This window comes from Ochotona princeps, chromosome 3 (assembly GCF_030435755.1).
Source record: "Ochotona princeps isolate mOchPri1 chromosome 3, mOchPri1.hap1, whole genome shotgun sequence".
Classification (NCBI taxonomy): Eukaryota; Metazoa; Chordata; class Mammalia; order Lagomorpha; family Ochotonidae; genus Ochotona; species Ochotona princeps.
The window spans coordinates 32876264-32897730 of NC_080834.1; the positions used below are offsets into that span (position 1 = coordinate 32876264).

A 21467-nucleotide genomic window follows, 5' to 3' on the forward strand; every position below is an offset into this window, starting at 1 on the left:
CTCAGTGGACACTCGCTTGCCTGTTGCCACCAGCAACAGAACAGAAGAGAACCAAAGTTCTTCTCAGCCGGAGGCCTGGATGTCCCTGCCGGAATCTTTAGGATTCCCCCAAGTAAGTAGAAAATGCCCATGGGGCCGAAGAAGAGCTGGCATCCTCGTAGGATTGTCTCTGTGTTTGGTGTGGTTTGTCCACTCTAGGAGGTAGGAGAGGCACCAGCAAGGAGACCCGAAGCCCTGCTCTGGGAGTGTGTGGGGAAGGGTTGGGGAGGTGACGAGTGTTAATTCACCGGCCCATCTTCCACATGTAGCTGATGGGAGGTGTTAGCCAGTGAGGAGCCCAAGTGTCATCATTCTCTCTCCCATCCAAGAAGCTGGGAAGCGGGGGCCTGGACTAAGGTTCAGTAGAGTGCCTTGTTTTCCTTCCAACTGTAGCCCCTGATAACATCCTAGCAGATTTTAAGGTGAATGTTGCATTCCCATCTCCTCTGGACTTAGCCTTGGGAAAGAGGCAAAAACAGAACTGCATGAAGGTTTGAGAAAAGAGAGAAGGGGATTGATGTAAATTGCGGTCCAGGGGTATTACTGTGGGTCTGCCCCAAGGACACTGATGACAGCCGGAGGAGGGAGAGCGTGAATTCTTAGGATGCTTTGAGGGAAGGTGCCAGCCACCAGCACATAGAAAGGTGGGGCTGGCCACATGCAATCAGATCCCTTTGGGGGATCAGCTAGAGCTCTGAAGACCAGCATGAGATTTAGACTTAGGACTGACTCCCAGTAGCCTGGGGAAAAAAAAAAGACAAAAGGCAAAGTTGGAAAATCATAATATCACACAAAGTTGTTGAAGTAAAAGCCTTGCTTAGAGTCATCCAACCAGCACTGGCTGAGGAGATAATCACCGCAGATCTAATTGTGATGGATGCTTTTAGAGCCCCTTGGAGTAATCCATCTTAGTCCTTTAATTCCTGGCTTCCAGATAAGAAGGCTGAGCGATGAAGAGACTTGCTCTTGTCCACAGCACAATGTGATGGAAAAGCAGATTTTGAACCGAGAATTGTTAATGCCCTACCTGGTATTCATAGTACCCTCTTGCCAAGTGTTTTTCTTTACAGAGGATCAGAGAATGTGCATGAATGCCTTGATCTTGTGGGCATGTGGAGGTCTCAGTGACTCCTTCTCTAGAATGGAGTAACGGGTACCAGGGAACCCCTTCCTGCCGTTCGTCAAAGTTCTGCCTTACACGAAGAGCAGACGTTCCTTTCGATTTGAAAATGGGGCTCTACATAACATTCAAGCTGATTGGGGTGTCAGTCACTTCGATAGAATCAGCTCATGGGTAGAATTTAGGCATTTTCACCTGCGTTATATGAATCAACAAGTTAAAAAATGAAGGAAAGACCACCAAGTAGTTACTGCTAAAAAAGAGCATCTCTTAGTGTCATGGATACCTAGTCTAAACACAGCTTGGTAGATGATTGGTCCTTGGTGTCTGTGGCTTCCAAATTGGTGGATTCACTCAGTTGTGTATCCAAAATGTGCAACAGTAGTGGATATGTAAGCTTTTTTGTTTTCTTGTTACTATTTCCCTAAGCAATACAACAACTGTTTTCATAGCCCTTGTGTGATCTCAGATATTCTATGTAGCCTAGAGATGATTTAGAATATCAACAGAATGTGTGTGGATAATTATTATTGACTTCAAAAATTTCATGGGAAAATGGACTTCCGAAGTACATTCATTTTGAGGGGAAAACATTTTGAAATCAGTGCATACAAAGGAGCACCAAAAAAGTTGGTGGACAATGTGTACTATGAAAAAAAAAGCTGCATGGCCCCCAAGCAAGTTTATCTTTTAGTAATTTTTCCACAAACGTTTTGAAAAACTCCTCTATGCAAATACTGCCTCCTTTTGTAGAAGGAACTTGAGCATCTGTGGATTTTGGTATTCATGGCGGGCATTCTTAGGACATGGGAGCTGTGGTGGGTGTCTTCTCTCCCTGTCAGACATGCTATACAGCAGATGCTCCTGTGCCCGTTGTAGAGGCGCCTCCCTTTCTCACACACTCCCAGAGTGCTTGGACCTCCACCTTGCCAATCCAGCTAACTCCAGCACATGCCCAGGCTCCCTGTTGGGGATCACTGTGTAGTTCTGGCTCTGGGAGACTCCCAGTACATCCCAGGAGCAGGAGTGTGCAGGGGTTGAAGCACTGCAGTGCCCTTGTGATGGAGATGTGTGGTATGTGTGCTTCTCCTCTCTGTCTTCTTTGGGTCCCAGAAACTTGTGCTTGCTGGTGTCGTGTGTGTGTGTGTGTGTGTGTGTGTGTGTCCATTGTGAATGCGCCAGGAGGACTTGAAGGAGCAAAGATCTTTTCAGACCTAAGCCTCTCTAAATGGCTGTGTGAAACTGGGTAAGTGACACAGACTCTCCAAACCTCACCTCCTACACCCCCAGTTAAAATCCAAGGCTGATTATCTCTGGCCTTTCTCCAGTTCTCAGGTACCCCAACTTAGTGCTTAATAATATGAGAAGAAATGACGGCAGGGGGCATGAAGCTACCAACATAATATTGGATGATATGTAAACATGCATATGTAATATATATTATAGTATATACTATATTGCATATCTATGTCATAGATGTTATGTAAGTGATATCTAAATGATACAATATTGGACAGTATTTCTCAACATTAATTTGACTGAAAACTGGTTAGACTTGCAATTAGTCATGTATTTTTCATCTCCTGCAAGCACTTTCAAAGACCATTTGTGTTTGTGTTTATTATGACTGCTTCAAAACCCTGCTGACCGTGTAACCAACCAGTTAACCTTCTGTACTGGGAATGTGAGGTGTTCTCTGCACACATCAACTTTTGGATCATAGCCATCTTCATAGAAAATTCTGTATATTTTTATGTATTCTCATGTCAGGATCCTTGTAGTGAGTTAGCAGATCGGGTGTCAAAAGCCTTTGGAAATATAGATATCCTTTTGCAAAGGGAACACATACAACCCATATATTCTTTGAGAAGAATCCCAAGTTTCCACACATGCACACAGAAATATGTACCTCTGTGGTGTTACTACTTTGTGCACATTTTTCTGAACTCAACATGCCAGTGCTGGGAATTTGCATCTTCCTAATTTTTCTACTGATAATCCCTCAGGACAACTCCTCATCCCGTATTGGAAACATGGACTAACATGTTGTTAACTGCCAGAAAATTCCCAAGTCTATCTTGCCAAACTCTTCCAAGAAAATGTGGCAATGGAGCCTTAATCTGTTGTCTTTGATAAAAAAAAAAAAAATCACAGATTTCAGTTGCTTATACATCACCGTGACATCTTGAAAAAGACAGTTCATTTATCAATGAGATCTGTATGCCTGTTCAGTGTAATTACTTTAAGGTTTATTTATTGATTTGTTTGAAAGACAGGGCAAGAGAGAGAGAGAAATCTCCTATCTGCTGGTTCACTTCTATATATTTCTGCAATAGCCAGATCTGAGCCATGCCGAAACCAAGGAACCAGGAATTCTATCTAAATCTCCTTACGTAAGTGGCAGGGGTTTGGACACTTGGGCCATGATGCACTGCCTTCCCAGTTGCATTCGCAGGAAGCTGCATTGGAAGGAGCAAAGTGAGGACTCCAACCAGCACTCAGATATGGGACGCTAGCATTCCAAACCATGGCCCAACCCCATTGTAACACAATGTCAGCCTCTGCTCAATATAGTTTTTATAAGAAAAAATTGAAAAGTGATTCCATTATCCAACACAAAATACTGTAACTTTTTTTGTTTTTGCTTTTTATCACTCTGCATAGGTAATAAAATTTCAGTCAAGTACTTTTTCTTGAAAATGTGCAAATGGTAATGGAAGAATTTAGGATCCTGTTCAAGTCTGCTTAAGATTCAGTACACTGAAATCTTAAGGTGGCCCCTATTTTTAGCACTGCTGAAACTGGAAACATTCACAATTGATTTCTAGCATACTCGAAATGCCAGGCTGCCAGCAAGCCTGTGTTCATTGCTACATGGTCGTTCTACCAGAAAGTTGAGTCCAGGATTAAGTTTCCTGTGGCCCTCTGAAACCTAGCACTCAAAAAGAGAATTTGATAGTGAACAATTTCCATACACCTCTACTAAAATTCCGGGGGGTGGGGGGCAAATTGACATTTTAATTGCACTCAGATACAGGAAATTGAAGACATAAAGTATTCATTTTCTGAAACTTGGAAGTTTGTATCGGAAGCTCCCTATATTTCATGCAAAATATTGCTCTTTGGCACTTGAAGTCTGATGGTTTTAGAAAAGAAGAATTAGGTACTTCTTGGATCTGGTTTACAAATGCATCTGAGCCACACCTTGAACATGATAATGAGTCTCCTCTCCTGCTGCCTACCCTCCACCCCCAAGCCCTGTTGTGAGGATGGGGTCAAGTTCCCACCAAGGGCAACCTAATCACTCTCTTCTTTATTCCCAGGAAGGCACGTGGTGGGGGTGTGGAATGAACTCTTCCCCAATCCTCAGGCATTACACTCAGCCCTGAGAGTCTCCAGGCTTAGGAAACAGCTTAGAGTGTAGACTTGTTTTCGCTGAGAGTTATGCCTGAACATTCCTGCTAAAGCAGACAGTCATCAGTTAATCTCTGTAAATGACTACGCTTTGGCAGGTGTTAGCTGGTACAGAAACTGCTCACATGTTAACTCCCCCCCTTTTTTTAAACACAGGGTAATGGGGGAGGTAGGAGGAGGCTAATAAAAAAATATATATCATCTTGTATCTGGCCACACTAATGGTTTACCTGATTTGGTTTCTCTGTGGCATGTGTCGCCAGCAGTGCCGGCCAAATGTGGATTTAAAAGCTGGCCCGAAGGATCACCATGGTCAATAACACATACTCAGAATAGTCCAGCTCGCATCATTCCTCTGGGTCACAGGCTGAGCTTAACCTAGTGTTCTTCAAAAATACCATGGGTGTCTGAGGAATGTGCAGGGTTTTTTTTTTTAGATTTATTTTATTTTTATTTGAAAAGTCATATATACAGAGAGGAGGAGAGACAGAGAGGAAATGCTGCTGTCTGCTGATTCACTCCCCAAGGAGCCACAATGGCTGGAGCTGCGCTGATTCGAAGCCAGGAGCCCAGAGCCTCTTCAGGGTCTCCCATGTGAGTTCAGGGTCCCAAGGATTTGGGCTGTCCTTGACTGCTTTCCCAGGCCATATGCAGGGAGCTGGGTGGGAAGTGGGGCCGCCAGGCTACAAACCAATGCCGTTATGGGATCCCAGGGCATACAAGGGGACGACTTCCACTGCTAGGCCACGGCTCTAGGTCCGAATGTGCAGTTTTGAAATAAGGACAGCAGTGTGGGAAGCCTTTTGCCCATCGGCATTCTTTCAAAGGTGACAGAGTACTCAGAATCATGTTTCCTGCCATTTGTCCCTTCAGTCCTTGTAAGAAGCACCAGCTTGTGGCAGGCACTTCAAAGCTGAACTGTTGTGTTTCAGATGTGTGTGTGTGTGTGTGGAATGTTTTTCTGCAAGGAAACTGCAGATTTTTCAGTTTGATAATCTGGAAGTCAAGAATCTTGTTGCAAAGATAAGAGGAGGGAAGGGTCCAGGAAAATTTCTTCCAGGGACACTGAGTTACACTGTGATTGACCAAAGTAGGATGTTCTAGAAAAAAATAACTTTTTTTTTACTTCCAAGGGGATGGGAAGATATTCAGGGATTTGTCCCCTCTTGCCCACCAAGCTACCTCTTAGAGGCCTCTGACATGTGGGCTTAGCCTGTGTCACTCACGGTGTTTGCGTTTTGAGTTGAGTGTTGTAGGCTGCAAAGCTGAATCAGAGTCCAGATTTGCCTGGGTGACGCGTGAAAAGTGGGCGTGTTGCCTTTGAACTGCACAAATATTAGGCTTACATGTTTTTCCTCATTTTGGAGCCAAACAGGTTTGGCTAATGATAAAATCACTGCAATATAGTGGGCCCTTTTTCTGGTTTGGAATCTGAGATGGTGTGAACTGTGCCAAGGGCCATGGCAGGAAGACAGGGCAGGCCACGGAGATGTAGAACCATAGCAGAAGCAGTACAATTTAATTGTAAAACTGTGGCCACCAAGAGCTGAGTGACCCTGGGCAAGCGGAAGGAATCAGAGGTCCTGTTTCTAGTTTCAGCTTGGACCAGGGTGAGTCCAAGAGTACCTGCTGGATGCCTCCAGCCAGTAACTTCTCCAGGTTTATTTGGAGGCTCCGGGGTTTGTGAGATTGGTCAAGGACCGTTTATTCAAACAAACCTGGTGGCTGAAGAAGTGAGAGAAGCCATCTTGCAAGGAGAAGGGACACGCCCAGTTCTGCTGTGTCCACAGCCCCACCAGGGGTTTGAAGATATTTTCATGGGCAATTAAGAGAGAAAAGTAGACTCCATCCCTTATGAGTGACCTTTGGCGGCTGCTTGCTGGTAACAATAATGTTGACAAGGACCAGGGGGAGCACAGGTGCCCTCTGTATAGACACTGAGAGTTTCTAGGTTCTCAAGCTGCCTGGGAAATGCTCACTAAACTATTGGAGGCCCCCTCAGGTTTCCATGGTGCCTGGCTTCCTGAAAATGTTGGCCCTGGGCCCAAGCTGCACCTTCCTGCCTTCTCCCTCTGTGGGGTGCACCTGGGGAGTGGGTTTCGGAGAAGAGGGAGTGCTGAGCAGCCTGCACCCTGTGTGCACAAAGGAGCCGGAAGCCTGGCCTCCCTGGGGAGACTGGGGTTGCAACCACGCCCTGTTTCCTGAAGGAAGGGGTGTGTTGCTAAGCTCCAGAGCCCACTACATCGCCTCTCAGACCTGCGGGTGGTTGGGTTTGCAGTAAGGAGGGGCCATTCTTTGCCACTGGAGAGCACCTCTCCTGGCTGCCCTAGCTCAGCCCACAGCATGTGGCCAAAAGCCAGCAACTAATGCACCTTTTTTCTTTCCCTCCCACCATCACCACCAAGCCCCAGACCCTTGGAGCTACCTTCAGGGGATTGGGGTGGGTGCTGGGTTCCCACCCAGCAGCTGCTGTGATAAATGAGGCCCCAGTCCACTATGGGAACAGGGGGTCCTAAATTTCTATCAGCAGCCAGCCCAGTGGGCAGATCTTTCTAAGTCCTTGTTGCGGGTGAGGGGAGAGGGGGAGGGAAAGAGAAGAAAACCCCCAACTTTAGCGAATCTACAATACATTGTCTGATCTCTTCCCTCCCTCTTCCCCTACCTCCTCTTCCCCTCCCCTCCCCTCCCCATCCCACCCTATCTCACCCCATCCCACCCCACCCCACAATAGGACATCGTCAGAAACTAGATGATCAGACCAAGCCTGGGAGCTTGTCTTTTTCCGAGCGCCTCAGTGAACTGGAGCAGCTGCGGCGCACAGCCATGAGGGTCAGCCCACACCACCCAGCCCCCACGCCCAACCCTCGGGCCTCCTTGAACCACTCCACTGCCTTTAACCCTCAGCCTCAGGGTCAGATGCAGGGTAAGTACCTGGGGATGGAGCCCACTTCCTGCCTCGCCCACACCAGGACCATCACGGCAGCCTGGCCCCATGCCCAAAACTCATCCAACCAGCCATGATTTCTCTCCAAGCCAAGGTCTCTGAACCAGCAACACTCCCCTTCTCCCAGAGAACTTGTCAGGAATGCAGAGTGGCAGGTCCTGGGCAAGCGCCTACTGAGCTAGCCCTGCATGGTAACAAGATCCCTGGGTGGAGAAGCAAAGCTCTGGGACAGGAAGTGGGGGTGGTGCGTGGCTGAATGGGTAATGCATGTGACCCTGGATATCTGTGGGGCATGGGCTGCAGTACCCCCATCCCACAGGCCCATAACACACACATCACATTCTGCATCTAAAGATGCTTAAATCTCTATGTAAAGTAGCGGGATACTTCTTTCTTGTAAGCCATCCACATATTCCTGTGTGTGTTTAATCATCTCTAGATGACTTCTCGTAGTGTAAATGCATGTAAATAGTTGTTGCACTGAGCTGTTTAGCTGATTATGACAAGAAAACTGTTTTATACATACTCAGTTAAAATGCAGATTTTTTCCCCAAAATATTTCCATGGTTGGTTGAATCGTGGGCATGGAGGACCAGCTGTATGTATACATTGTGGGTTTTGTTCAGAGTTTGCTCGGATATGCTCATTTCTTAGCTATCCATCAGGGAATCTATGGATGCCATCACACCTAAGATATTTTTTGAAAATCAATTGAGAATGCAGGGTCGCTCATCCAACTGGGCTAGCTGGCAATTGCAAAAATTTTGTAAGATGCAGTGGTTGCATAAGACCCACTGTACCAAATTAGATAATACCCACAATCCATTTACCTTGTAGGACTACTGACGTCAGTGACTGTTTGCTCTGTGATACCATCTCAAATATCCAGAATACAGTCATGTTTCTGGGTGCCTTGCAGGACACAGCTGTATAGGATATGGCCACTGTGAAAGCCCTTTTTCAAAGGAGGAGGCTTATTCAGCTCAAATGGAGAGATAAATAACACATCTAGAGAAAGGGGCAGGCAGCCAGCAACGGATATGGTGCCTCCTTGCCCCTCTGAGACTGCAGGAAGGAGTCTCTTCAGGCCAGGCTCTCTCTGGCCATGAGTGGTACTGTGGGGTGACACCTCAGGGTCAACAGCTCTCATGTGGGGTCAACCCTCACAGAGCCTGTTCCCCAGCCTCTGCCACCAGCTCTGGCCATGACTTTTCTGGGGGAGGCTCTCTGGTTAGTGTGGAAAAGCCCCACAGCAGTCTTCCTGTGGGATACAATGCTGTGCACTCAGCTGTTGAGGGTGCTACCTCTCATTTATAGTCCCAGGTCTATCTAGGAAGACGTCCCATGCAATCAATTTCTCGGTGCTTAATGATCATTAACAATTATTCAGATATGCACTTTTTATTTCTAAAAATTCCAGGATGCGTGTGTGCGTGTTAAGTTGGGTCAGACGGTTCAGTGAAAACGATGGGCTTTGGGGTAGGAGCCTAAGCAATGGACTGAGGACAGCTCTAAGGACAGAGTGCTGCTGCTGGCTGTTGCGTGGTGCTTCCCATCTAGAGATGGATCAGGTCACCAAAGCGAGAAATTTGAACAGTTTGAATCCTGACAAAGTATCCAGTGTGATGCACTTGGTAGTGCAAGTCTGTTTTTACAAAAGGGAATAAAACACTCAAAGAGATTCCTTCTAGAGCTCGGGGTCCTTTGTGCTCACACCAGCCACAGGACTGTAGGTGTGAAACCAAAGGGAAGATTACTGCTCCCCTCTTCTCGCCCTGCCTGATTGATACAGGGCTTCACCCTTCTCTTCTGAGAGTAGAACAGAAACATCAGGCATTTTTAAAGGTCGCAGTAGAAAGTTCAGCAACAGGAGGGCAAGTTGGAAGGGTCCCCCGTAGAATCTGATTTCCCTCTCATCAGTATGCCTCCCCCACTCCCACCCCTTCCAGAAATAAAGGGGGGTGGTCCGGGGGCCTTCTTGTCCTGGGGTGGGGCGGCAGGCACCTGGGTGAGTGGAGTTTCTTCTGGCTGCATAGTGGAGTATCAGGTTTAGCAACAGCCATCACCCATTTCTTGTTCATTTGAAAACTCTTGCAACCTCCTAAGCCAAACCCACTTTTCGAGCACCCGAGGGACTAGGTCTCTGCTCCGAGAGCACGTGAATGGCACTGCTAAGGTTCTTCCTTTTCTTTTCCTAAAAACGTGCATTTGAGACCCCATGGTTCACTTGTAGAACGGCAGCAAGAACATTTCCAACAAAAATAAGTACCCGGGATATTTTCCTGTAAAATGGCTTTTCTTCTTTCTTCCTTTTCTTTTGTTTGCTTTTCTTTCTCCCTCATAGAGGAAAACGCTGTTTTACACTCGTCATGTTTTGAGTAGGCCCTGGGGCTCTTTTCCTTGAAATTAGAAAGTGAACAGGGATAATATGAAAGTTTCTTTCAGCCAAGCCCTTCATTTTGTGCTTGACATGTGGGAAGATGTTATTTTCCAGGCTGAGCCCCAGAGCTTCTATATTATATGTAAGAGGATTCAGGAAGGCCCACAGTGTATGTTTATGACTCTTTCAAATAGCAGTAGCAGTACTAAGCAAGATGTCTCTAAAGTGGTCAGAGTGGATATATAGTGCATTGCTTTTCTGTATTCCAAAAGTGTAAGTAACTTGGGACTCAAAAAAACGGCCGGGATTTGTGGCAAGATGAGGACACAGTTAGCTAGAGCTTCCCAGGGAAGGTCTACCAGCCCGTCCTATTCTGGCAGCAGGAAATCATGTCCGGAGTCTAGCACCTGTATTTATTTAGGGTCAGATGTGCCTAAGAATCATTCAGATTCAGTGTCTGGAACAAAGTGCAGAGAGAAGCGAGAACTGGTTGCCATGCCACTAAACCACTGTTTATTTGTTGCGGTGTTCATGATAAAAGGACTCAGGTTAATTTCAACTTCCTATTTGACCAGGTCTTAAAACTCAATAGAAAGCCATTGTGTCATGACTACACATGTGTGTATGCAAGTCAAGATGGCGTCACTAACTTCTAACAGTAGACTCTTAAAGTTCTTTTATACCCCTATTAAAAGATGGCGTGGGACAGCATCTAGGAACTCAGTGATACTGGTAGCTGTTGGGTCATTAACATTCTACCAGGAGATGACTTCAGGCCACCCAAGAAATTAGCTTTAAGAATTTGATTCCTGATTTACCAAGTATGATGAAGTCCACTTAATCTGATGCAACTTTCCCCTTTCTGGGGAGATGGGCTGATCCTTGCTGATGCAGAGGATGGTCAAACTCAGATAAATGAAGCAGCCAGCTTTGTTCTTGCATGGGTTGCCTCAAACATTGAAGCACAAGGTTTAACTCTTTAACTGCTTTAGTGGTGGTATGTATTGGCATGAATCGATTCTTTGGTGAGCATTATTATTCTGTTTTCACACAGATAATACAGTCACATGGTTGGTAGGCAGAGAAGTCAAACCTCAGAGATTAAAATTGTCCCAGGTCATCCATGATTAACTGCAACTCAAACTCAGGCTATTCTTGCTGCAAAACCTATACACGTGGGGTGGCGGGTGCTTCCAGGGTTGCTCTCTTGGCCTGAGGAAGGTTGAGCTAGTGGGTTGTGTCAGGGAGAGCTAGCCATGCTCGTGCAACAGCCTGTGTTGAATGTGCTCTGTCATGATTAGTTATTGATTATCATAGTTCTGGTGCTGGGTTGTGATGGGCTCCTTTATATACTATCTTTCTATGGCATGTATACATTTGTTTCTAAACACAGGAAGGAAAGAAAACGTAACACAAAAAAGAATCTCTAAGCACAGGTAATGAGGGCACCAGGACAAGGCCAGGGCTTCCCAGCCTCACTCTGTGTGCTTCCCTGGGGCTGACGCCTTCCACTCCTGGGTCTCCCTCTTGTGTAGAGTCTGCGGTTAAAGTGACTCTGAAAGAGCGGGGCCTGGCGGTGTTTCCTGTTCGGCTCCTGGATCGACGTAGCCTCTCAGTTGTGCGATGCTGCTCATGTCCTTCTCACGTCCTCCATTGGATGGACGGAAAAAGAAAATGTCCCCACTTTCTTGGAGGAGGAGAAAATTTCCTTTCCAACCTCAAGGATAAAATTTCCAACACATAACATTGTTTTTTGGGGTTATTTCCCCCTCTTTTATTTTTTCTGGCCATTCCAGTGTGTTATGTATTTATTTACTTATTTTTTAAAAAGATTTATTGATTTATTTGAAAGAAGGAGTTGCAAAGAGAGCAGGAGATACACACACACACACACACACACACAGTTGGGGAGGGGATGGAGGGAACAAAAACAATTTTTCTTCTACTAGTTCACTCCCCAAATGGCCATAATGGCCTGGCCTGGAACAGACCAAATCTAGAAGCCTGGAACTTTGGGTCCTTCACATGAGTGCCTGAGGCCTAAACCTTTGAGCTGTCTTCTGACACTTTCTTGGGCACATGAACTAGGAAGTGCACCGAAAGTAGAGCAGCAGGAAGTGGAGCCAGCACTTAATGCTTCATGCAGGAGTTGCAGGCTCTGGCTTAACAAGTTGCGCCGCAATGCCCGCCTATGTTCTGGCATTTTAAAATCAAAGTGGGGTTTGTGTCTCTTTGATTACATCAGAAGTAAAGACACTAAACACCAGACATTCTCATATGTGCGTCTGTAAACAGCCAATTACTGTTTGCACCAAGAGAAATATCCAGAGGGGCTACAAAGCAGCTCTCAAGACTTGCCATGACCTTGGAAACTGAGTGATTTTATCACACAGTAAGAATCATCTGGCTGTGGCAGGATTCAGAGCCTTTCAAGGACTGCAGCATCTGAACCCGTGATGGAAAACAAGCCTTAGGGCCGCGAGTACCTAAAAACACAAGGAAGAGAGAGAAAGGAAACCAAGGGGCGACAGGAGTGGGAAGAGGAGCCCTCTGCTTGGCACTGGAGTCCCAGCAGCCTCAGGCCTCTCTCCTTCCTTCAGACAGGCGGGTTAACAGATCAGGAGCACTCTTCAAGCAGGAACCCAGGACTCAGTTTCTGTGTGTGTGTTCTTAGCCAGTGCGACATTAACAATGCCTGAAAGGAAAGTTTAGGGATCTCAGGGTAAAGTATTGCATGGTAGACATTTAGAGCAGCAGCAAGGGCTATGAAGAAAGTGAAAGCTGTGTATGTGAGTGAGTGTTTGTGGGGGGAGGGGAGCTTCCTTTAAGTCAACAAACCCTCAGGCCTTTCTATCCAAGGCTACTTGGGTCTTTGTTTTTTTTGAATCTCTACCCTTGCCTTCTAGTCACTCACCTTAGAGGTAGTCGAAATTGCTGCAAAGTCCCTGTGTGGTTTATGGGTAGGGTGGTGACCGATGCAGTCCAGGGGGACCATCTGAAATCCGAAATGCTTTTGCATCCAAAACCTGGGCGCACTGATGGGACACAAGTGGAAAGTTCCACACCACCAAATTGGATTTGATGCAAAGATGCTGTGTAAGATTTTAAGCCCATATGTACAAGGTATGTTAGAAACCTTCATGAGCTTTGGTTACACCTGAGCTTCGTCACCATGACATGCCATTAGGTGCAAATATTCTAAAAAGCGGACCAAGTCCAAAGTGCAAAACGTTTCGGGTCCCAGGCATCGTAGATGAGAGCTAGTGGCCTGTAGTCTCTTAAACAACACCTTTCAAATGCTGGCCATATGTTTACAAGCACCTCACAGCTAAGTACTTAATAAAGCAGCCCATTACAGGCGCACCCCTGTGGCAGGCTGTCTACACCCTCGTCATCATAAACCACACTGTAGCGGGGCTTCATCTTCAGGCTGAATGCTTCCACGGATGCCGTTCATCTCACTGGGATCAGATGATCTTTTCTAACTAAGAGAAAAAAGCATTCACCTCAGGGCTTCAAAGATAAAAATCTCCCGTCCATAGATTGTACACGTTCTGAAAATTTCCCTCTTGCTTGCCCGTGTATAGGCCAGCACGTGTGTGTATGGAAAGTTTTGGTTGAGAAGAGTGATAGTTTTTAATAAAGCTGTTGTGGGAACCCTTAGTTGACAGGAGGGCAATGCTGGGAATTGAGAGCAAACAGGGTGGCAGACCGCAGCCCCGGACCACACAGGTTCTTTCAGATTTCTGGATGGGTTTTGAGCCAACCTATGAAAGTCTTGGTCTTCCAGCTTGCAAAATGGGAATGGTAACATTTGCGGATCCTGGGATCATTAGGAAACAGAAAGCAGTGGCTGTTAGAGCCAGCCCAATCAGTTGTGGCTGTTGGGTTCAACATTAACGATGTTAGGAGTATGTAGGTTTCCCATGCTTGCTATAACAAATTACTACCAACTCAGTGACTCAAAAACAACAGACATACATAGAGGACACAACTGGAGTGACGCAGCAGGAAAGCAGAAAGGCAAGCAAGGCGAAAATCAAGGTGTTGGCAGAGCCATATGGGACCTCAAAAAACGTTAATGCAAAAATGAAATTCAAAGACAAGTTTACTCTGGGGCCAAACAGTTTTTAAATCCATGGACCATTTTCCCCTCATAGACATTTTCCATGAACTTTTCCAAGACTCCTCCTAGACATGGATTTCAAAAAAGTTTTCTACCAAAATAAACATATCTTCATTTCATTTTCCACGAACATTTGAAGTGTCCCATGCTCCCTTTGACAGCTCTACAGCAGGATGCTTCCCAGCCTCTTCCTACCTTTGCTGGCGCCAGGCATGCCTGGGCTTGGGGCTGTGTCCCTCTAATCTCTTCTTCCTCTTTACAAACCCTTTCTCTCTATGCCATCTCCTCTTCTGTCTCTTATAAGTCCACAATGTCATTGGCTTTAAACCCTGACCAGATCATCCATGCAGTTCTCAAGAACTTTCTCTTAATTGTAACTAAAAAGACCTTTTCATCCAAATAAGGCTACAGTCCCAGTTCCAGAGGTGAGGACATGAACTTTTGGTTTCTGGGTCCATCATTCAACTAACCAAATCAACCTACAAAGAATAGGGGACATCAGGTCAGTGACCAGGGGCATCAGGTAGAGTCAGAGATAATTGCATCCCACCCCCGCCCCAACCCCCAGAACAGATGTGGTAGACAGAGAAACATAAAGTCAGTGCCTTATGCCTGATCTTCCCAGTCATGTGTTCTAGTTACTGTCAGCCCAGCCTCTGTGTGCTAGCATTCAGTGTCATGGTACTTTGATTTCTGAGCCAGAAGAAGGTACCGGTATTTTTCTAGGTAAGGTCAGGTATTTCTTAACATTTTTAGGCTGCCTAATGAGGTAGGACTAGAGACCCTGACGGTGGTTGAGAAAGGAGACTTCCTTGTGTCCAGAAAAAGGAGATGGGAGACCCAGGTGCCTCTCCCCCTAACCTCCAATCCCTCATGATAGCAGAGCTGGTACTAAGCAGTGGAGCCAGAAAACGACAGGAAGAGCCAGCCCATTGGAATGAACTCAAGAATGTGACTTTGCAGACAGAGCTGGGCAACTGTTTTGAAGCAAGCAGCCTTTGTCAAGTGCAGCCCCAGTGCAAGGCGTTGTTGAAGAGACACCTAGGTCCAAAGGATGGCAATGTTCTTTGCATATCTCATTCTCCCAAATTTACAAGTCACCTGAGATAACCTTTCACATTTGAATATTTTAAAAAGAAAACTTGGCCATAGTTCCAAAGATATATCAGAGTTTACCAAAAGTTCCTACCCAGAGGAAAACAAACAGCATGTGCTGATAGGGAAAAACTATCCCAGACCTTACTGGGTTTATTCTCCTCATTTACATGGCTTTTCCCACAATTAAGAGAAATGCAGGCCCTCTGTAATTCAGTTATTTGAGAACTCTTTATTTTTTTTAAATTTTATTTAAAAATATTTGTTCTATTTGAAAGCAAGGTTACAGGGACAGAGAGAGAGAGAATCTTCACTGTTTCGTCCCCCAAATGATCAGCTAGGTCTGGGCTAAGCCGAAGCCAGGAGTCTCCTATGTGGGTACAGCGACCCAAGCGCTTGGCCCATCCTCCATTGCTTTCCCAGGTGTATAAATTGGGATCTAAATTGGAAGTGCAACAGCCAGAAATTGGATCCAGCACCCATCAAGGAAGCCTGCATCAGAGGTAGGGACTTAACCCACCACAGCACCAGCCACAGTTTTAGGGCATTTGAAAGTTCAATGCCTATGATGGAAATTAGACTGAGGAATTATAACTTCCCTCTGACATTCTGAATGCCACAGCCTGATAGCAGAGACAGACAGTTTTACCTGGCTCTGTTGTCAGTGGCTGCCTTGGTACCCATCAGGCCCAAGTTTTTGCATTTCTCCTTGAAAGCCTTGATGGAGGAGTAGCCCTCCAAGTGAATCCATGTGGATGAAGAGACAGAGATGGTTACTCCAACCTGTATGCCTCATGTCACCTACACAGCTATGGGCTGGCAGGAAACCTGAGCTTTAAAGCACACCAGGAACTGAATTGGTTGCCAATTTCTTCACTCCATCTTGGTTCTTCTAAACCATCTGAGTCAGGGTCGTACTCTGTGGTTCTACAGATCAGCGTAATCAGATCTGTATAACAAGACTGAGGCAGCTAGAGTGTCCAGCCCCGCCTTCCTGGGCGTACAGGGAAGGATGCATTAGAGTTTGGCAGCTCTGGGGTTTGGGAGTGACCGTGATGGTGTCATCAGAGCAGAGCGTCCCTAGGGAAGAGCCGTGACTCAGCACTGCCTTGGGTGCCTGCAGCTCACCCACTGAAACAGTTGTCTCCCAGCTCTGCAAGTTGCTGGTTCCCACTGCACAAGAAGTCCTCTTTACTCTGCAGCTTTGTGCTTTCAACTTGAGTCATCCTAAAGCCAGAGCCAAGACTCAGAGTGCTAGCACTAGGCCAGTTCCACCTTGCATCACTAGAAGGGCTGCATGCACACACACTCGCTTTGAGAGTTTAGAAAGGATTTCTTGGGGTGGCTGTGATGGTGAAGCCACTGTCAGAGCTGCTTACATCCTGAATGGCAGTGTCTGGCTCTAGTCCCTTCTACTCGGTGCTGTCTCTCCAGCTTCCTGCTAATGTGCTTGTGAGGCAGCAAATATTGACCCAAGTGCTTGGGTCCCTGTCACACATGTAAGAGACCTAGAGGGAGTTCTTGGCTTCTGGCTTTGACTTGGATCAGCCCTGGCTGTTGTATGCATTTGGGCAGGGAACCAACCAATGAAATGTCTCTGTCTCTCTCTCCCTCTGCCTTTGTTTCTCTCTCTCTCAACCCCCCTCCTATCACTCTGCATTTCAAATAAAACAACAGAAAAAGAATTTTTTTTAATAAATGGCTAACTTCTTGGGGTAGGAAGGAAGGAAGGAAGGCAAGAAGGAAGAAAGGAGGGAAGGAAGGAAGGGAGGGAGGGAGGGAGGGGAAATGTAACTGGTGACTGTGCCCCTTGGAGTCACAGGTCATGCAAGGGAAGTGAGCATGGCTGTTTTATGAGGTCCCGTGGGATCAGCACACTGCTGTGGTCACTGTCACTCCATTAGCGCATCTCTCTGCACATATCAGATGGCAAATTCTATAATGATAAAGTTATTAAAATAGCTGTAAAAGTCAGCACAAGCTCAAGGGCTTGACTCGGCCTTTCTCCCCAGTAAGTGGCTTATGTAGTCCTCCTGTCTCAGGGTCTGTTCTTCTTCTGAGCTTTCTTGTTAGTCTCCTATGATTGAACATATTGTAAGATGTGCCTGGGCTGGTCCCCAGCAAGTGAACACAGAAGCATGAAACACTGGAATCATGAGACTTCCCACGCTCCTGCCCTCTCAAAACTGAGAAGCTGCAGTGGACGTTTGTGATTGCATCTGTACCTGGGTTGTGATTGTGACAAGGATGTTGCCTAGTATTCTCAGTTACTAAAGGCAGTAATGAAACACTCACATCCCACGCTGACCGCATAGACTGGCTTGTGGAAGCCCCGCTGCCTGTGACTCATTGATGCACACCGTGGATGGGAGAAACCCAGTCCACAGAAGGTGCTGCCCAGGGTGCCTGCTGTTTTCCTTGCTGCGAAGTCTCTCGCCTGTCATGTACATGATTCACCATTATGGCTTTGAATGTCAACATATTGTCATTATGGGCATTATCATCCGTGATGATTTCAGGGAAACCAAAGGGATGCCCCCAAGCCCCCGAGCCCCTGACCCAGCTGCCTCTGACTCAGGGGCTCTTCTGGGGGGAAGGTGAATGGTTTTGCTGGGTGGCTGAATTTCAAGAGGCCCTGAGCCACCATATGTTGCTAAACGAGAAAAGCCATTGCCTAGACGTGGATATGTTTAATTTAATATGATTTCCCACAAATTACAAAGCATGACTTTAAAATTAAATTTGTGCGAAATTACGAATGGTCAATTCAAGTAGAAGGGAAGGGAAACCTTGTTACTCCGATTCCAGAATCTTCCCGATTGCCTCATTTGATTCTTTCACGCCTGGGGCGGGTGGGGGAGAGGGGAAATAGGTATGGGTCTGCACGGAATTTCTCCCATTCTCCCAACTTGTTCCTTGATTGTTCACGGTGCCTGTGGAGAAGGACCCAGCCTGCGGATATCAAGGAAGGATGGTCCTCCTACGGGATCATCAGAAGGGATTCTTAGCAAGTATGGGAGCTCCCAGAATTCATTTTATGGGGAAGGCACATGTGGATCTGTGATGTCAGTGCTGAGATCTGTGTGGAGGCTGATGAGTCTGGACTTGGAGCTTTCCTAGGAAGCTCGTAAGTCCTCTGTAGTCCCCCGGCTAATCCGTAATGGCTATGGCAATTCTAAGACCTGGGGCAGCATGCGTGAAGCTCCTGATGCCCAGCACATAAGCATTGTTCACCAAATCATCCCAAGGACTGAATTACACTTTCTGTGAAAGAGTAAGCACAGAGCCTGGTGCACTTTGATCACTTGGTAAGTGGCCTGTGCCAGCCTCTTACTGTTGCAGCTGCCACTGGTGCTGCTGGTGGACACCCAAGGGCCACATGGCCTCTCTGTGATGATGCCCTTTTTGCATCTCTTTATGCCTTGGGAGGAAGTCTAGCTCTAGAATGGAAAAGGAGGTGATGGTTTGAGCAGTGGTTTCATTTGAATAAACTCCAACAGGAAAACCCATAACTGCTGTTCCATAAGACCCCATGGGGAACGGCAAAGTCTTAGAAGTTGAAAGAAACCTTAAATGTTCAAAGCGTCTATTTTACTCCCAAGACCCTGAGGCCCAGGGAGTTTCAGAGATCTGCCAGACTGGAGGACACGTCTGAGAAATCCCAGTCTCCTAGCTACTGGCCCACTGTTCCTCCCATTGGCCTGTTCAGCCTTGGAGGTGGCCACAGCACAAAGTCCTTCCTGGGGCTGTTCACCCATGTGGCCAACCCGTTTCTGCTCCTCTGAGAAGTGGTGGCTTCTGTATTGTCATTTCCTGGACCTCTCCATTCTATGTACAGATGCAGCCCAACAAGTAGAGATTTCCTAAGTAGGTGAGAGTAGAAATTCCTGAGAGCTCCCTTCGGTCCCTCTCAGCCTCATGGAACACCCTAGCCCTACTCCTCATTGTTTGTGTCCATCAGTCACCTTCAGAGAAACAGACTGGTCAGCTTCTTGGGCATTTTAAATGAAGCATCCACAGAAGGATTTCTTGGAACCAAGTCTCACCTTCAGGTGTGATTTTAAGCAGATATCTCCCTGTGATGATTCTGCCCACATGCCCGGCCCTTTAAACCTGCCCACAGCTGTGGCAAGAGCTGTCGGGCCAGGAGGAGGACAGCAAACAGGTATGTGAGTATGACAGGGCAGAGCTGGGAGCCACAGCTTTGGGAACGGCAGGCAGCCCTGGCAGGCCAAGGCTGGTGCTGAGTGACGGTCCCCTCAGCCTGGTTCAGGGCACTGCTGCCAACTCCATGCCATTTACTCCCAAAAGAGCTTACAGCAATGTGGACAGGCAAGCTGGGACTGGATATTGGCATCCCTGTGATGGCTACGTCCTTGGCGTTGCATTCATGGCCAAGACCAGGAATGGTAGGCTGAATGCTCTTCTGCAATGTCCCAGGAATTTACAAGGACCAAAAGGCCCTTGTCTGTAAGACAGTAGCCATAGGCTCTTCACTCTGATGGAACAGCCTGAATTCCCTTCCTTTGCAAAGACTTGATGACGCCATCATCCTGTCCACTGAATGAAACTTCACGTAAGTGTTCATTGGGATGACTGGAGGCTGGGGCCCTGCACTGAGCAGCCTTGTGGACTGGCCACATCGGTGTTTGCTTCTCATGTTATACATGGCTCTTCCCATGTCATGGCCCATTCACAAGAACCCCCAGTCCTGGGCTTCCCTGCACAATCTCGGAACCACTAAATCAGTAAGAGAAGACCGAGGATGGTGAGAGACCCACCTACTCAGAAACACAGCATTCAGAAGCATTGCAAGTTTTTTCTCCAGATTGGTGATTTTCCCTTAATTTGGGTGGTGCTCACTGTGACTTTGAATCCCCAACCATACTGGCCTGAAACAGCCCAACCTCTTCCTGAGACGAGCTCCTGGGAGCCCAGGGAGGGTCAGGTGACCAGTGTACACTCCCAGGCAGTGCTTACATCCAGCCGTTCAGCTTTCCCCAGTTCCACTCCTCCCCAGCCTGAACACGTCCTGGGGTTTTGGATGTAGCAATGTGAACCGTCCTGAGCAGTCCCTTCAAAATAGCACTTAAGGCAAACGAGGGGCTGTTGGAACAAGATGGGGCAAACACCAGTGTGCCTCTGCGCACTGCCCCACCCAGCTTCTCATCTTTATATTACAAAAAAGAAAAAAAAAAGTCTCAAATAACCCAAACAGGCAGGATCTGATCCACAGACAGTCTGCAGGCATCTGCCCAAGAAGCTGCCGGTCGGCTGGTCCATCCTCCTCTGATTTATGTTGTGTGTGTTAAGCCTTAAATTGTTGAGTCTCTGGCTGGCTGCAGTGGTATTACTGGAGGGTTGGTGCATGTTTTCAGCTCACAGAGCTGGCTCCGGGACTGGAGATGTTGGCCCCGGACCAAGCCCAATCTCACACCTGTCTGAGACAATGAGGGCCTTGTTAGATACATCTCCAGTCCAGGCGGCTCAGGCTGCTTATTTTTCACATTCAGAACTGGGGAGGAGTCAGGGAGCGAGGAGATGGGAGGAGGGTGGCTGGGAGGAGCCAAGGCACAGCTTGGGAAGTGCCAGGGTCTGCTGCCTCCTGTGCCCTCCCCCTACCTCCTCCTCTCTCCTCCTCCCCTCCTATCTTATGAACTCTTCTGTATTTTTAGAAATTCGGAAACAGTGTGAGCAGTAGACCTCACATGAAGGAGAGTTTTCTATCATGGAACATGGAAGCCATGGTAGAAGAAATCCCAGTTATTTCTTAAGCTCCGGCAACCCAGCAGGAAAGCACAAGTGGGGGCATAGCCTAGGGCTGAAACAACAGCTTTCTTGGCACCAAGGATGTCACTCAGAGAACATTTCCCTCTCTTCCTTTCCTTCTCCATTGCTGACTGGGGCAGAAAGTAGGGGAAAACTCCACCTCACCCCCACCACCGAGTTTTGTGTTATTCACCAATGGAAGGGCAGGCTGCTGACCCAGAGCTCAGCCTTCCTGTCCCTTGCAGTCACCAGAGCGAACAGAGCTGGCATGCCAGTCAGTCTGCAGACACTTTGGCAAAGCCAGCTTTGCAGGGGACCTGATCCAGGGCAGTGCTCTCAAGGCCAAGGGTGCTGCTCCTCAAGGTTAAGGGTTGTGTAGGATCATCATTCAGGGACAGCCACTGTGGTGTGGCTCTACCTAGGGCCACAGTGGGCAGGGGCCCAGAGCAGAAAGGTACAGGAAGAGTTTCCTAGCATGATACAAACCCTTCACCATGGAGGCCGCCAACAGGTGTCCCCCAGGTCGCTACTCAACACAACTCCCAGCTCCCTTTGAATATGGGAGGCCCTGGTTTGAGCC

General features: G+C 47.2%; 1 protein-coding gene across 3 annotated transcripts in view; it reads left to right on the forward strand.

Annotated features, from left to right (window-relative positions):
- RUNX1 (RUNX family transcription factor 1) overlaps nucleotides 1-21467 on the forward strand; it is a 240067-nt gene that overhangs the window by 195616 nt on the left and 22984 nt on the right. For 2 of the 3 annotated variants that reach the window (XM_004594118.2, XM_058661664.1), the window contains exon 6: nucleotides 7305-7496. The exons of the other annotated variant lie outside the window; for it this stretch is intronic. In XM_004594118.2, coding sequence (XP_004594175.1) covers nucleotides 7305-7496 — 192 coding nt within the window. The remainder of the gene's footprint in view (nucleotides 1-7304; nucleotides 7497-21467) is intronic. 3 annotated transcript variants of the gene reach the window in all.